The sequence below is a fragment of the Bufo bufo genome, chromosome 9 (assembly GCF_905171765.1).
Source record: "Bufo bufo chromosome 9, aBufBuf1.1, whole genome shotgun sequence".
In the NCBI taxonomy this organism is placed as follows: Eukaryota; Metazoa; Chordata; class Amphibia; order Anura; family Bufonidae; genus Bufo; species Bufo bufo.
This window is the reverse complement of record NC_053397.1, coordinates 199,446,365-199,464,550: the sequence shown is the minus strand read 5'-3', so window position 1 is coordinate 199,464,550 and position 18,186 is coordinate 199,446,365. Positions and strand designations below refer to the sequence as shown.

The window sequence follows — 18,186 nt, the reverse complement described above, 5'->3', positions numbered from 1 at the left end:
TTAACCCCAAGACACGTATTATTTTAGCTGGTCATCCAAAAGGTATACCTAGTGAGTTAAAAGGGATTGTCCGGGATTTTGATATTGATGGCCTATCCTCAGGATAGATCATCACTGTCTGCTTGGTTATGGGTCCGACTCCCGGCAGCCTCTGGTGAGCGCTATGGCCTCTTCCTAGGCCAGTGACGTCAAGTTCATTGGTCACATGGCCTGAACGCAGCTCAGTCCCATTCAGGTGAGTGGGCCTGAGCTGCAATACCAAGCACAGACAACCCCTTTAAGAGAATCTACCAGTCTATTATGGCTGCATAAATGATAGCGAGTTTTTCTAAAATACTTGATATGGCTATGGTGAACCATATTCATACACAGTACTGTTCCTCCACACACATCGTGGTTGTCTGTTGCCACAAATGGGAAAATCTGTATGCAGCTGCAATTCAGGTCATTAACAGGGGATGTATACAGATGCATGCAGAATGGTTCCCTCTAGTGGTGGCAAAAGATACCTGCGATTTTTACAAGTTATGGGGCACTACATTAATTTCCACGGGGCAGCCCCACAAGTAAAACAGAACATGTCCTATTTTTGTCCATTTTGCAGACAAGAATAGGCATCGTTACAATGGGTCTGCAAACAAAACAGATGCAACACAGGCGTCCTCTGTATTTTTTGCGCATCCGCATTTGTGGAATGCAAAATACATATGGTGCCGTCAATGCACCCTAACATTGTATGCAAATCCTTGACCTGTCCTTTTCCATATGCAAATTCTATTCAGTATTGCTTGATGGCAACAAATATGGAAGTCATTACAGCCCCTACTTGGGTTATCACCGTTTTCCAGACTCCCAAGGAGCAATCATGGCAAAACCTAGTAGATCTGCAATTTGGGAGTCTGGTGACCCATTCCGTCATGGCAATCATATGGGTTGTCAGCCAGCTTTGCCAAAATAAGCAAACTATCATTTTTAACAATATGAAAAAGGAGAAAATCAAGGATTTACAATTACCGTCAAAAGGCTTTATTTGGAGAAACCCCCCAATTTCTGGGATATATCACATGCTGTACGGAGCTGTTTGTAGCGTGGTGCAACTAGTAACACTGCACAGTTTTATTGCAGGAGCATTCCAGGCAAAACCGATACACTGCGACCCACCTGGGGCAGGGCCCGAGACGGTGGTGCATGATACAGGGACTCCTTAAATCCTAGTGTCCTGCTCCACCCCCTCGGGCTATGTACTAAGCATCACAGGGTATTATTTCTGAGCGGAGAGCTCCTTTATGGAGCACAGGTCGGACAACAGCATACAGAAATACACAGTATCACTCCTCAGCCATGTTTAACACACAAGCAGATGACGTTACCTTTTCAACGCCAGAGACTTCTCTAGCCAAGCAAGGATTGTAGAGACGTTTAAATACTTCATAGGTAGAGGTCGCAAACTATATAAATATTTCTAGAAACTACACAGTTTTATTACTATCACACCCGATGGCCCGGATGTTTCATGCTTCGGAGATCTCGGACTTGCTGAGAGCTATTGCAAGCTCTAGGTCCTCCTGTTCCTGTTGCTTTAGCCTCTGTAGTCTCTCCTCCTCCTCTCGCTCGCTCTCCCTCTTCGCCCATTCGATCATATCGTCTTCAGACTGGTACTGCAGATTTCAAGAGAGACATTCACTGGCTAAGTGGCGAGTCTTAGCACAAAAAAAAAAATTGTGAAGAACTGAGGATTTATTCACAGAGCAGACAAAAGCGGATGTACATATGGGTTCGCCGCGCTCACTCGGGCAATCTAGTGGGTGCGGGTGCACAACAGGGTTGCAATCACAGGACAGACATTGGTGAAGAAGTGAAGGAAGACATTGCATTCACATAAAGACAGACATAAGAATCACGACGTAAGATTATTACTTGATGTAAATGGCAGGCTGTCGGCTTGAACATTATATGTAAATCACAATGTCTGGAAAATATACAGTAGGGCAACATAGAGGCTCCCTTTAAAACACAAATCATGACACAATGCCAGACCACGCAAAAGGACACTAATGGTGCCCGTCCGTTGGGATCCCTCTGTGGTGTCTGCATTCTGCACTATTCTTCCCAATTGGCCGATGCAATGTAAGGGACGTCCAATTGGCTAAGCTTGAGAACTGACTATAAGGGCTCCGTCATCTGTCAGGCTTTTCCAATGGGAGAGAAAGTTGCCAGCGACCTCGCAAAGTTACTTGCAATATATTTTACCCCCAGGGAAACTTTGAAGTCGTGGTAAAACTCCAAGGTTTTGCTATGAAGTTATCCTTAAAGGGGTTTTCCAGGAGTTTAAAAGGGTATTCCCATCTCGGGCATATCGCTAGCATATGCCTCCATTGTCGGATAGGTGCGGGTCCCACCTCTGGGACTCGCGCCTACACCCAGAACGGAGCGGGGAAAGTGGTGGCTGGAGGACCCCGGGTTTTCCGGGGTCTGGCCACCGCCAAGCTCTCTCCCCACAGAAGTGAATGGAAGCACGCTGCTCCCATTAATTTCCATGCGCCCGAAGGAAATAGCGCTTGGCTATTTTCGGAAGCCGCATAGAAATGAATGGAGGGCGGCTGCGCATGCGCAGTGCACCCTCTACAACTTTCAGGGATCTGTTCTCGATGTAGGTGCGGGGTCCCACCTCTAGCGATATGCCCCCATTGTCTGAGATGGGATTACCCCTTTAATATCGATGGGCTATCCTCATTGGGGGTCTGACTCCCGCCATCTATGCTCATCAGAGGTTGTGGCTCTACGGTGAGTAGCGTGGACTCTTCCTAGGCCAATGATGTCATTTTCATCGTTCACGTGGCCTAATCGCAGCTCAGTACCACTCAATTGAATGGGCCTGGGCTGCAATACCAGCAGCTATACAATGCATGGCCGTTTGCTTGGTATGCTGTGAGGAGGTTGCAGTACTCACCACAGCTGATCAGCGGGTTACCGGGAGTCACGCCCCCACAGAGCAGAAACTGATAACCTATCCTAAGGGTAGGTCATCAATACTATACTCCCGGAAAACTCCTTTAAAAAAGTTCTGCATAATCAAATATACATTGTGGGTATGAACGGTCTACAGCTTCATGCATCCTCTTCATATTCTGGAGGCCGCCTTATCAGAGCAATCTATATCTGATCTGTCGTAAGAAGTTATGACTTGTGCTATATATTTTTCACCATTCCTTAACGCCACAATATAAGGAACTAAACGTACAAGTCGCCGACAGTGGAAAAGGGGTTGCATAGGAAACCATCACAACTAGAGAGGCAATGGACCACATGTAGGTGGGATAGAGACGTGATGAACTGCTACGCCAATTGACATGGGTGTAACCACAGAAGGCGCAGAGCCTGCAGTCGCACAGGCCAATATTAGGAGATCGGTATTACCACTCCGTAAGGATAAGGGTACAGGACCCTCCTGTGTCTTGAGATCAGTGGGGGTCCAATTGCTGGTATACTAGAAACTTTGTAGTGAGGGTCCCAAGCATAGATTTAGCCCTTGGAGGCTACTGCCACAGAATGTACAGACGAGTATTAGGGCAGTGGTTGGTTACTTGCATTGATTTAAAAGAAGACCTGTCACCTCTCCTGACACGTCTATCTTAGTAAATGTGTGAATTCCCCTTAAAATTCTGGAGAATATTCTCTTTGCAAGTCAATTAAAAATGGGGTGCTACCATTCCCTTTGTAGCGTGTCCCAACACAGTCCTAGTAGAAGTTGCACTGATTGGATAGTGACAGGTTGTATAGGGATGCACCCCCAACTGGTAACACCACATTTCTAGGTGGGATAACAGAGGAACGGCACAATGGTGAATTATTTCATGAGGAATACAAGCATTTACATCTTATATCATGGCAATCTGATTACTAAAATACTTTCAAACCTATGTGGTTCTAAATAAAAATGAAGCGACTATCCAGTTATGAGAGAGGCCACCAGAAATGTGTAAGTTAGGAAAGCGGGTGGTCTGGTTGCCTCGGCAACCATGCAAAATCCTGTGCGTCTCTGACAACTATAAATGAGTCTCGACTGTGCAGCAACAAATTTAACCAACATAATGAATGTTCTATTATAACATACTTGGTCATTTACTAGCAATTTTTGAGCGAGCGCAACACATTATGGTAGCGTTACAGCTGCGCCGGGGGCGGAATTACCTTTCCTGGACTCCTGAATGGTAACTCTGACTCATAATACCGCTGCTCTGTGATGCACAACTGTTGAAGGATCCGCAGTGCAGCAATCTGGGAAAGCGGGAGGACTGTGCTTGCAGGAGCTAGCATGGTTGCTCTATGGCACTGATGCTCAACCTGCGGTCCTCCAGCTGTTGCAAAACTACAACTCCCAGCATGCCCGGACAGCCTACAGATATAAGGGCATGTTGGGAGTTGTAGTTTTGCAACAGCTGGAGGGCCGTAGGTTGGGCATCCCTGCTCTATGGAGTCACCCTGCTCTTCTAGAGACTGAATGGTAGAATGGAAGGGTTAAGAAATAGACAGGAAAGGCGGACTCAAAAAGTTCTATTTACTGGTGATTTTTTAATAATTTCTGTGAAATCATCTGTAAATTAAAAGTGCAGCTTTCAACATCATTTTGCCTCCGAGTCCAAAATGTAAAGATAAGCTGCACCACGTGGTACCAAAAAATGATAAAAATTTTATTTTTTTTAAAAAAAAGTTGGAAGCACTGCAGATTACTTACACACAGCTATAACCAGCAGGTCAGAACTTTGTATGAAAATGATTTGTGGGATAGCCCCTTTACTAAGAACAGTAAGCTCCTAAACCCACCCTAGAGGTGGCAGAAAACGGAGAGATTGGCATTTATTGCAAACGTACGGCTGTGTGAAAGCAATCAGGGGATTTGGTGCTTTGTAACAGATACAGTACTTCCTCCCTCTACTACAAGGACACATTATAAATGTAATCAACACAAAATTTTGGGAATGGGAGCAGCGCTACAGTCACCAGTTATGTCCACTACACAGTGGACAGAGCTCTGTAGTTCTGGCGCATATTTCCAGCCTCTGAAGCATGCATGCTCAACCTGCAGCCCTCCAGCTGTTGCAAAACTACAACTCCCAGCATGCCTGAACAGCCTACAGCTATCAGCCTATAGCAGGGCATTGTGGGAGTTGTAGTTTTACAACAGCTGGAGGGCCGCAGGTTGAGCATGCATGCTCTAAAGGGAGGTCTACACGATGCAAGGTACAGACAATTGTCGGAAAGGAAGCGTTCCTTCCTAGCAGTCAGCTGTTCATTCAGTGAAGGAGAGTGCTGCATTTACATGCAGCGATCTCCTTCACAGTATGAGGAATGGCTATTGCGATCGCTCGTCCCCATACAGCTGCATTGTTTCTGGGCAGCAGAACGCTGTTTAGACCGCACAATCTGCTGCCCACAAACGATAATTGATGTGCCTGCACGAACGACAGGATTTGCTCGCTCATCGGGTGATCGGCAGCACCTTTACACGGTCGGACTGTCGGGAATGAGTGTTCTGAGGAACATTTGTTCCTGATAATCTGTTCGATACTGGGGCCATGTAAATCCACCTTATGGGTGGGGTGCCAGACCCATGTCGATCAGATATTGATTGCCTATTTTGAGGATAGGTCATCAATATAAAAATCCTGGTGTTTGAAGGGAGATAAAGAAATAATTCAGGGGAGTGAATTAACAGACCATTAATCATAGACCGTCCCCAGGGGTTCTACTGTTCCTGCCTTGTTTTCTCCATTGCTGTACTGTACACCGCTCAGTTAACTGCTCACAAAGCTGAAAGCTAGCACCTTGCAGAGATCCTGACGTCTTGGCTGCACAATGCAAGCTCAAACTGCGCGTGCTAGCAAGCAAAATAATTTAAAAAGCAAAAGAATCAACAACAAAAAAGACAGGATTGGAATATTATTATTTTTTTTACTTCAAATTGGTAAAAGAACAATACAAGAGGTAAGTAACAATAAAATACAGAACGTTTCATATAATACAGAGGAACCACGCAATGCTTGCACCCACTCCCTGGATATACACACAGTCGCTTTGAGATGAAGGATTACAGTCTTGACCGCTTCTGGGCTCAGTTTGTACTTACAGTGTTAAAGCTACTACGACTCTCGGCCTCGCCTGTCCCTTTGAAGGCTATGAAGTTGTCAGACTCCACTTCACTGGGGAAGCTGAGATTGAATGCCTGGAATGGGTCTCCTTGCTTGAACAAGTCCTCTGGCTTAGAGTAGGGCCTCTGGCCTAAATGGAAATAGCAGTATAGGACATTCCTATCAGTACTGTAAATTTTTGGAGATTTGCAATTCATAAAACATGTCGCACCCCCTCGCTGGCAGCAACATTGCAGAATTTTTATATGTGAAAACACTCCCAATAGAGTAGTAAAGTGCATCTGTCTGCGCCATGTAATCAACCCTTTTGATTATATAGAAGATTCCCTGCAGGAAATATTTAACCACTTTGGATGGAGATCTACGTAACTACCACGGGTGCTGCAGGCGGCACTGCATAGGGTATACGCCTGAGGAAGCTCTGGATGGGGCAATCGCTGTGGCTTCAAACATACGGATGTGTTTGCTTTGTATTTTTATTGGTCTACACAGAAGAGGACAATGACAAACTATTTCTTCATTACCTTCACATGAGAATTGTTTGTTTTCTAACCTGTTTTTGGTTTCTGATTGTAGTTTTTGTTTTTCAGTTCTATTTTCTGTACATGATGGGGTTGGCTACTATTGCATGAGCTGCTGAGATTTAGAGATGCATTTTACAACAGCCTAATGGGCATAGGAACCAGCATGCTGGAGAGAACTCCCTGAAGGCTCAGGCCACTGTGCAAGGAGGGGGGGTAGATAAGATGTGACCATCACTTACTTTGAATGTGGGATCCTGTGCTATCTACACAGAGGTGGCACTGTAATGCAGCCTGCGATAATAATCAGATTACTGCTGGGATGTGACAGCCTATTATGAGGCTCAGTGGCCAATGCGAAAACTGCTATGGCGCCTTCATTCGGAAAATAATTAGGGGTTCCAGCTTATGAAGCCCCACTGAAAGTTATCTTCAGGCCCCACATGACAACATTTCCCTTTAACTATGGAATTATTTCCCTGAGAGATATGACACAATCAAGCAGAAGAGTGAATGTACGTAGGGGATGTCGGGGACTCCAAAGCAGATTTGAGGTGTCAGTTTACTATGGTCCTTTGCAAACTTACAGAATACCTAGACCAGGGATCAGCAACCTCCAGCTGTTTTGAAACTACAACTCCCAAAATCCTTTCAATTTTATGGGAGTTACAAGAGCAGCCAAGAAAGTGTGCATGCTGGGAGTGGTAGTTTCACAGCAGCTGGAGTCCCGGAAGTTACAGATCCCTGACCTAGATCATACAATTTGGTTTGGATACCAACCTGGCGGGGGCGGACATGGTCGGGTGGGAGTTCCAGTTTTCGGAGGTAATGCAGGTGGAGTGTCTGTCTGAGAAGACTCTGCTTCAAATGTGTTAATGATGCTTAGTGTCTCTTTTTCGTTTAGGGGCAGTGTGCCTTCAAATGAGTCCGCGCTGCTGTTCTGATGTGTTACAAAAATAAAATAAAATGAGCTAACAACACAAGAGAAGAGCAATTTGCAATTTCACAGACATGGGATCTGCATTTCACCCTCCTCTCCTCCATGACCTAAATAAATGTGCAGGTATAATGGGAAAAGAGGAGGATGAGAAAACAGTTATTGTTTGGAGGCTGAAAGGTAAAAACAAAACACACTCAGTGACGAAAAAATGATGCACCATGTAACGGCACCAAGGAGGAGTAACTGGAATGGCATGAAACTTTCTGTGTGAATGTAATGATGATATATGTAAGTGATTACAATATCAGGGCATAAGGATACGTTTATTGGGCAAAACTGTACAATTGAAAGGAGACTCAAGGAGTCTTGCGTAGATACAAGATGACATACGGTTGGACATGGAGGCACACAGGTTCCATATGGTATCCTGCAGCACATTTGCTCACAGACGTTGCAGTTGAGCCTGTAAATTCTGCACACTCCTAGGTTGCCGAAGCTGGCTGATCTAATAAATGCTTGATTGCTGACCTATCTGGTGAAAAATATCAATTGGAAGTCCTGCCATGGCAATGACATTTCTATTTGGGTGCATTATGTTTTTTTTGTCAATGATTGTACAAGTCGATCAATTTAGGAAAATATAGGTTGTCTCAAAAAAACTTCTGGACACACCTTTGCCGTATCAGACAATGGCTGCTGTAATACAAGAATAAAGAGCTGCTCTTACACAACAGTTCTCCATTCTGGCTCAAAGAAGGGGATGCAAAGCTAGGGACCCCCCATGATGGCGATTTAGAAAATAGACAGAGGTTGTCTTAATAAGGTAAAACCGGATCAAAAAACAAACCAAAGTAACTACACATCAAAAACACATTTGGTATCAGAATACCTTTGAAAGGGCACTGAAGTCAGCGAAACCGCTACCAAATGACTCGTTTCCAAAGACTGAAGCAAAAGGGTCATCATGTCCTGTTAATACATAATTTGTATAATACTAAATATCACATAAACTACTACTACTATTATATATTGCAAATACTAAGTCACATTAAGCAATATGGTTAGTTAAAAAATTGGACATTGGTCTTGTTTGATTCTAGCTGTATTAATTGGTCTTAGAAATCAGGACCACACCAGGGGCCAGTAAAATTTTTATTTAGCATACAGGCAACAAGACCTTGAACAGTAAAAAACAAACTACTATATTAGGCTAGTTTCGGCTGACGGTGTCCTGTGCAGAAATCGCTCTCCGTGTGCGAACATGATTCCCCCGCTATGGACAGTACTTGTTTTGCAGGAGCGCACAGCATTATACTGATTTATAATGCTGTGCGTCTCTGCATGACCTTACGTCTAAAGAATTTTCTCATCCGTATCATTGGGGGACACAGGATTGACCATGGGTATAGCTGTTGCCACTAGGAGGCGACACTAAGCACAAAGGTCTGAGCTCCTCCCTTCAGCTATACCCTTCCTACAGGGACTAAGCTAGATCAGTTTGAGTTTAGTGTCTGTAGGAGGCAGACCTCCCTGCGTTGCAGGTCTGCTGTTTTTTTCTTTCCTTTTTTCTTTTCTTCTATCGGGAGTTCCCATGGTCAAGCCTGTGTCCCCCAATGAACGGAAGAGAAACAGATTTTACGGCAAGTACAAAAATCTAGTTATACTGATATAATCGAATTATTAGGCTCCATTCACACATCCGCAATTCCATTCCGCATTTTGCAGAATGGAATCGCGGACCCATTCATTTCTATGGAGCTGCACGACGTGCGGCCCCGATCCGGAATTGCGGACCCGCACTTCCGGGTCCGCAATTCCGATCCTGAAAAAAATAGAACATGTCCTATTCTTGTCCGCAATAGTGGACCCTAATTCTGGACCCTAAATCTGTAGAATTATACTGATAGAAGAGAATTATAATTCTGTAGAAGTAAGGTCATGCAGAGGCACACAGCATTATAAATCATTATAATGCTGTGTGCTCCTGCGAAACGAGCACTACCCATAACGGGAAATCATGCTCTTACATGGAGCGTGATTTCTGCACAGGACACGCTTGTCTGAAATAGGCCTTAGATGCAAAATATTTCTAGGGTTGTTGACAACCTGGCTACTGGGATTTCTCTAGTTCTGGTGTAGACTGAATGCAGGGAAAGAGTAACCACTAATACACTGTCTTCTATAATTGCTTACCAGTTTCACTGGTTGCTGGGACAAAAGTACCACCACCAGGAGCGAAGGGGTCACTGGCCTTCAAATCTTTATTCTACAACAAAACAATACATGTTAGCAGAAAGAAACTGCAAGCTGTATGGACCAATATTACAGGAAAGAAGAAAGACCAGTCCCTAAACAACATGAATGATAATGACCTCTAGTGCGACTGTATCCCAGAGCTAAGTGAGGCCATACACATTGGTTAAAAGTCGGCTGAACACCTCGACTTTGCCAGGACCAGCCTTTAATTTGTTGCATACACTTGCGTCGTGGCTCTTCCCTAAGGGTACTTTCACACTTGCGGCAGAGTGATCTGGCAAGCAGTTCCGTAGTCGGAACTGCCTGCCGGATCAGGCAATCTGCATGCAAACAGACAGCATTTGTAGATGGATCCAGATCAGTCTCACAAATGCATTGCAAGAACAGATCCATCTGTCGTACGGACAAACGGATCAGTCTCAATTTTCTTTTTCACATTTTTGCTGCCGTATTTTCTTCGTCCTAAAACGTCAAAGACTGAACTGGAGACATCCTGATGCATCCTGAACAGATTACTCTCCATTCAGAATGCATGGGGATAAAACTAATCAGTTCTTTTCCGGTATAGAGCCCCTAGGACGGAACTCAGTGCCGGAAAAGAAAAACGCAAGTGTGGAAGTACCCTAAAAGCAAATGTTGGGGGAAAGAAGAATCAAGGCTGTTGAATTTCACCATGACCAACCTTTTTGTTGTCATGGGAGATCACAGGTGCCTGGCAGCACATTACTCCCTTGCCTTATTGATAACATATATGGTATTGCATGCATGTGTATATGGGTCAAAAGGAAACGTTATTTGGCCGTCAGCCATTTACAGTCTTTGGGCAGCGTAAAGGGCATCTGTCAGCAGATTTGTACCTATGACACTGTCTGACCTGTTACATGTGCGCTTGGCAGCTGAAGACATCTGTGTTGGTCCCGTGTTCATATGTGCCCGCATTGCTGAGACAAACAAAGTTTTAATACATGCAAATGAGTCTCTAAGAGCAACGGGGGCGTTGCCGTTACACCTAGAGGCTCAGCTCTTTATGCAACTGCTGTGCCCTCTGCACTTTCAATGACTTTAAGAGAAGTCAGGGCTAGGTGTGATCACAGTTACACTACCTGGCCCTGTCAATCAAAATGCAGGGGGCGCAGCAGTTGCAAAGAGAGCAGAGCCTCTAGGTGTAACGGCCTCCTAGAGGCCCTTTTTTTCTCAGCAATGCAGGACCAGCCTATCATTAACATGGATGCCTTCAGCTGCCAGTTTCATAGGTACAAATCTGCAGACAGATGCCCTGTAAGGCTAGTCACATGTATAACCGTAACATTTAATTAAGAAACTGGAAGAGGAATAATCACCATTATGTCTATGGGACTAAACTCATTGCTGCCAACAGATGGAACCTCTGCTCCCTAGACTTCACTATCTACAGGTGAAGGTAACAACTTGATGTCCACAGTGGCAAATCCCACCCATGTGATGTCACCGTGGATGAAAGGTCACTGTAGTGATTGGCCCTCCACAGTCATACGACATCAGCGTGGACGTGGGATTTTCTACAATGGTTTTAGCACTGTCAATGTCCGCTTTACAAGGTGCTTTTTGTACTACGTACTGCAAAGAGAAGTCAAGTAACTTTCTGACACAAGCATGGATAATTTACCACCCCGCTCTTTCCATTGGAGGATGTGTTGCATTGATTTTGCTAGACTCTTCTATTTCTGCTACCACAACCAAGAAATCACATAGTAGTAACTGGAATAGAGGCAAAAGAGGAGTTCTCAATTCCCTAAACTATAATGCTGTCTCTGCACTAGAGTAGTTGTGAGAAAACGCAAAGTACAGTTTGCACAATGCCTTATACCAGGGATGGGCAAACTGCGGCTCTCCAGCTGTTGTAAAACTACAAATCCCATCATGCCCAGTCTGCCTACAGCAATCAGCCTACAGCAGGGCATGATGGGATTTGTAGTTTTACAACCGCTGGAGAGCCGCAGTTTGCACAATGCCTTATACCATTACAATCATCCCAGAAGTCTGAGCTATAGACTGTGCATTATTCCTGTGCTGTGTTGCATGGAAAGCTATTGTAATATACTAAACTGGACCTATAAAAAAGGCCTTGGAGATAACAACCCCTTTGGTCGAGACCTGTGAACACAGAAGTCACAGCACTGATGCACTGTTCAACCCTCTGTGATTGGCGGCAGCGGTGGCGGGACCCAGTCGCTTCCTTGTCATGCGGATAATAGAAGTGGCTGGGAATGGAGCAGCGGCAGGAACGGTGAGTCTCTTTTTTTTTTTTTTGTTTAGGGACACAGGCCCATACCAAAGGGGTTGTCGGCTCTAAAGCCAGACAACCCCTGGTAAATAGTGGCCTATGGATACATTTTCACCAGATGCTTTCCTGGCATATACCTAATGGACAATGAAGTGGACACTGCAAAGCGCAGTATGAAAGCAGAGAGGTATTTCGAAGCACGTACCGAGGGCAAGCTGCTGTCTGATAACGGGGCAGAAAAAGGATCTGCTTTGAAAGATGTAAATGGATCCTCGGAAAAGGGATCGGCTTTGGAGGAGGAGAATGGATCTGATTTTTCAGCTTTTGCAGATGGTAAAGAGTCTGCACTTGTAGAAGAAAACGGATCGGCTTTTGACGACGAGAACGGATCTGCTGGAGACTGTTTAAAGAACACGTCAGAGGCAAAAGGATCAGAGTCTTTGAAAGGATCTCCTCCAAATGGATCTGCAAATAAAGCGATAAAAGATCATTATCTGTGGACTGAAAGACATTCTCTATGATGCAATCAGTAACATAAAAACACCTAAAGCAGTGGTCAACTCTCATTTTTACTACACTGCGGCATATATGACTGGGAATAATCCTAGAGCACGTTGTGAACATATTCATAGAGCTCCATCCACCCAGCATATGCCAAAAGAGAGATCTCTGCCATGTATTGTTTCACTGAATAGGAAAACATAATCTGCTAGGCCTTCCTACGCAGAGGAATACAGTAATAAATGTATAAGACACGGTTTACTTTTTTAAATTCACAATGGAAGTCAATGGAGGATGCAAGTTACTCTGTGTGTATACAGGGGCATACATTGGGGAATATTTCTAACATATACACATGACGAAAGCAGGGCCTAAGCGTGACGTAAGAGCGCAGGGATTTGCAGCTTACTTCTTAAGAAGTCAAACAGATTTTACATTCTAGGTCAGTCGTGCATAGCAACATCAGGGAGTCTTTGAATGGAACATTTACATCCTGCTCACATCTGTGGGGTGCGCTTTATATCTGTATCTATAGTTCCTGTGACCAACGTAATCATAATGTACAACACAAACACAACTCACCTGTTTTACCAAATGGATCATCTTTAAAGGGATCACCTGCAGAGAAATACGGAGAGATCCCTCATTAGTAAATAAGGATCACGACAGATGTAAGCTAGTTCATCAGCTAGTGATAGACAGGAAAGCTGAATCGATCTATTAGGATGGGGGATCGAGCAAAGATCTCATCATGATCTTACAATGCCAACTGCCCCCCAACAGCTGATGGTGTGGGGAGGTCTGGGGTGATCTCAGGAATGTAACCTTTTATTTTAGTGGTAATTCTCTTCTTCAGTGATGTCACCATGCTTACAAACCGTCTGCAACAACGAGCGTGGAAACATTTTCCTTGTTTTTTGAACCCTTTATGGCATTATCCAGAGATCTTCGTAAACAACATCTAAGAAGCCAGTAAATACTGTGGGTGGTCATCACGTTGTGGTCTCGTCCCATTGTACATATTCTCTTAACACATTTGCAAGTTTAAAAATCTAAATTTAGATGCTAACAGAATATAAGCCTCAGAATGAGGAAAAACAACTCACTTCCAACAAAAGGGTCACTTTGGAAGAAGTCCAGCCCTGCTTCCGGGGCAGGCTGTGCGGCAGGTGCACTTTGCTGCACTTCAAAGGGATCCACATGGAAAGTAACTTCCTAAAATAAAGACAACACAGTTGAATAATTTACGTTTCTCTCCCTTGGGTACGCTACATGTTGTGAGGATTAAAAACAGCATTAAAAATTCAGTGGTCATGCTTGCACACTATAAGAAAAAAAGTACTGGCCGCTCTGGTGGCTGGGACGGTGGGAACGCGCATATGGGCGGCAGCCCTATCTCCCGGACACCTCGCGCTGCAGTGGTGGCCACAACCAGAAACATGAATCCCGCCAACAAAGAAGGCAATATGGACAATCACAACACATTAGTAAGTGCCTTGCATTAACTTTCTCTACATAATAAATGCCATTTACTGGAGTGACACATCCCCTTTAAATTCCGGGGGTCTTAGGCTAGGGCTACAGTTCGACAATAAGTTGCACGACACATAGGGCACAACTACACTGCTACATGTGTCACGCGACACATAGGGCACAACTACACTGCTACATGTGTCACGCGACACATAGGGCACAACTACACTGCTACATGTGTCGCTCAACATTGATGTTACACCAATGTCGCACAATAAATTTTTATAATGATAGTCTATGGTGTCACACTGCGACAGTTGCAGAAAGATCCATCTTGGATGGATTTTTTGCAACTGTCATGTCGCATGTTGCAGTGCGACACCATAGACTACAATTCTAAAATTTGTCGCGCGACATGTCGTCGTGTAGCTGTCGCTGAAATTTGCTGATGCCAACACCTTTTTTTTTTTATTTATTAGTAATGCTAGTCTACAAGCTGTATGTGTCCTGCTTTTGCAAAACTACAAATTCCAGCATAACACCTGAACCTGTCAGGGCATGCTGGGAGTTGTAGTTTTAAAACAGCTTGAGAGCTACACGCTAGAGAGCACTGCTTTATAACCATTAAAGGCCAACTTATGGTCTATAGAACAAGTCAATACCTGTTCGGCTGGGGCTGGCACACTGGGAGCCTCGTCTTTTTCTTCCCCCTCACTCCCTGAGGTATGGGCGATTTCTGGACTGCTTCTCACCTATAACGCCAATGTAGATGGTGAAGATTCATTTTCAGCACACAGAAGGACTATATGGGGACAGCATTACACAGATAACCATAAGAAATCACATATTACGCAATGCACATCATACACGAACCGGGGAACTTTGGCTATGATTTTCCGGCTGGGCTAAGCTTTCGTACTCTGTCGTTTCATGAAGATTTGCTGGCTCGCTGCTGCTGTTACTCAGACTGGAATGATCTCCTGTGCCATTGACCACTGGCAGGTCTAAGTGGTGACGCCAGTTGATCTGAAACTGATCATTTACATGGTTCTCAGTAGGCTTCACATCTTGAAGTTTGGCCTTGGAATGAGACAAAGAGACTGTTCTAAAGAAATACATAAGAAACTGGCGATTCTCATAGCTAAAGGTAAAGCGCATCATGAACGGATATCCTCAATGTTTCATTGCACAACTATATATTTTATACAGGGAACATTTTATGACGGGTTAAAAAAAGCAAAAGAATAGCCAAACTCCCACCCAACTCAGCCAGTTTGATGTTCTCCAAAACACCAACCCCCCTATCTCCTACAAAACTCCACCTATTTCCCCCGTCATTCTTCCTGTGAACCTTCCCAAAGAAACATCTGCCATACCTGCTATTCCAAACACAGGCATTCTGCCCAAAATGTATACCGTGCATTATGCTTAAAAACAAAACAAAAAAAAACAACGGTATCCTATGGCCAACATATGTAAAAATTTATAAAAATATCATTTTCAATAAAAAGATAAACCACAAATAGGCCCCACTAACAACCATACTGTATACGCAGTCTCACTAGCCAATGATCTACTGCAGGGATCACAGTTACAAGAACAGCCAAGAAAGTGTGCATGCTGGGAGTTGTAGTTTCACAGCAGCTGGAGTGCCGAAGGTTGCTGATTCCTGATCTACTGGATAAAATCCCTAATGTAGCAGCATCGGCCATGCAGAGGAGAACAGAGCTTGTGCTCATTAATACGGATATGACATAAAAACTAGACTAATATCAAATTATTAAATTATTGGAGATTAAAATAGGATGTCCAAATTCCAAGGCAGCAAAAATTCTGCAGACGTGACCCCATTTCCCACAGCGTGACTGCTGCGAACGCTCTTACTAAGCGTAGCTCGTCCTTGCATTCGAGCAGCTGGTGCTCCAGGGGTGTGAGACGTTCCTTCCCTTGCTCCAGCTTCTCCTCCAGCTGTGCAGTCTCCTCCTGCAGTCTGTTCAGTTCCTCCTTGGCCTTGCTCACTTCCTCTTCATAGCTGGAAATCTGCGTCTCCTGGCTGGATACCTCCGTTTGCAATAAAGAGATCTGGATAGATGGATAGGCGAGGGATTAATTTGTGGAGACGATGGGAAAGCACAGTTGAGTTATAAATCAAAATCTGGATTTTAGAGGATCCACGTTGACACAAATTCAGCACAAGATTGTTATTCAGAGGTTAAAGGGGTTGTCTCACCCGAGACATTGGTGGCATAATCGTTAGAAGTGAATGGAGTGGTGGACGCGTTTGCACGATGCACTCTCCATTCACTTCTATGGGTCTTCCGAAAATAGTCGAGCGCGCTCGGTCGGCTATTTTTCAGATCTCCCAGAGAAAATGAATGGACAGCAGTCCGCGCATGTACGGTGCACTCTCCTTCACTTTCTGGGGCCCACTCTGGAGATCGGTAGAGGTCCCTATCTGACATAGGTGGCATATCCTGGTGTCTCAGATGAGACAACCCCCTTTGAAAAAGGTAGTTCCAATAGACGTGAATGGGAGTTAAAGAAACGGCGTAGCACAGACCGCTCGGCTGTTTCCATAATCCCCCAAAAAAATGTGTCATAATAAAATATAACATTTATTAAGATTCACTTAAAATTGGTAAGGCAATGATTAAAATAAGTCACTTAATATGAATTGGGTCACTAGGTCTCCTTTTCTTGTTTGAGGCGGGGGTCAATATAACAACAGGCGGCTTATTTACGACACTGTATTGTCTCTCTTTCGGACCCTAGTCTCAGGTCAGGGAAGAGTCTAGTGGCTATGTGTCGGAGCACTCGCCCTGAAAAGAGCGACCCCCAGCCTTGGGATACCTCGGTCCTAGTCTAAATCATACCCTTCCTAAATAAAGTGATTCAAATGCTGAGATGGCTTGTACTAGAAGGCTTCAACTGCATACGACGGGTTGGCTGATCTCATCTATGAACGGCTGTTATGGGATTGGTAACACCTCTCTAAAACGTTGTCCCATATCGGCCACTAATGTTATGTATGTCAAACTTATAATCATAAAGATGTCAGTGCAAGTGGCAGATTTTTCTTCTTCATGTAGCTTTAGCGATGTATCTACAAAAGGACAGCAGTAGCAGGGGGCTCCGCATGCTTAGCATTGTAGCTTTGAGGATAACCCAGATATCCAACACATGCTGATTCAGAGAATAATCAAAATGGCTTTATTCCATTGTAGGCGATCTTACTCATGATTGGGAGAAACAGAGCTTGCATGTGCTACCAGCCTAAAAGAAGAATATATTATCTGTGAGAAGAAGATTTAAAAAAATAAATAAATTATATATATATATATATATATATATATATATATATATATATAAAGTTCTCACTTCAGCAAGACATTTTTTTATGTAGACAAAGTCAATACAATACACTTACTAATGTATTGTGATCGTCCATATTGCCTCCTTTGCTGGCTGGATTCATTTTTCCATCTCATTATACACTGCTCGTTACTATGGTTAAGACCACCCTGAAATCCAGCAGCGGTGGTCGAGCTTGCACACTAAAGGAAAAAGTGTCAGCCTCTGGTGGCCAGGACCGTAGGAGCCCACATAAGCTAGTGTTTTTTCCTATAGCGTGCAAGCACGACCACCACTGATGGATTGCAGGATGGTCATAACCATGGAAACGAGCAATGTATAATGTGATTGAAAAATTATTCCAGCCAGCAAAGGAGGCAATATGGACAATCACAATACATTAGTAAGAGCCTTGTAATAACTTTCTCTACATGATAAATGCTATCTGCTGAAGTGAGACAATACTTTTAATAATGGAATAATCAAAGCATGATCCCAGTGATACCTGAAAGTTTGCCTGTTAATTATGATCTACGGTCCTGTCTATAGGGAGAAGTACTACAGAAACTAGTGCTGGGACAGATCCACCTGGCACCAAACAAAATTACAGATTAAAAGGTTTTTCTGAGATTTTTAAACTGTTGATTTATCCTCTGCATAGGCCACAACATTCACTTCAATGAGGCTGAGCTGCGCCTAGGTAATGTAACTGATTAACCACTTCAGCCCCCA

At 44.1% G+C, this 18,186-nt stretch overlaps 1 protein-coding gene across 1 annotated transcript in view; it reads right to left on the bottom strand.

The window, feature by feature from the left end:
* Nucleotides 1-269: 269 nt before the first annotated feature.
* The window catches only part of EPS15 (epidermal growth factor receptor pathway substrate 15), a 98,443-nt gene continuing 80,526 nt past the window's right edge, over nt 270-18,186 (bottom strand). The window contains exons 15-25 of the mRNA XM_040408431.1: nt 15,988-16,185; nt 14,977-15,183; nt 14,766-14,855; nt 13,737-13,845; nt 13,213-13,248; nt 12,335-12,594; nt 9,804-9,876; nt 8,500-8,579; nt 7,451-7,610; nt 6,128-6,279; nt 270-1,658 (exon numbers count right to left, since the gene is read on the bottom strand). Coding sequence (XP_040264365.1) covers nt 1,512-1,658; nt 6,128-6,279; nt 7,451-7,610; nt 8,500-8,579; nt 9,804-9,876; nt 12,335-12,594; nt 13,213-13,248; nt 13,737-13,845; nt 14,766-14,855; nt 14,977-15,183; nt 15,988-16,185 — 1,512 coding nt within the window. The 3' untranslated portion in view covers nt 270-1,511. The remainder of the gene's footprint in view (nt 1,659-6,127; nt 6,280-7,450; nt 7,611-8,499; nt 8,580-9,803; nt 9,877-12,334; nt 12,595-13,212; nt 13,249-13,736; nt 13,846-14,765; nt 14,856-14,976; nt 15,184-15,987; nt 16,186-18,186) is intronic.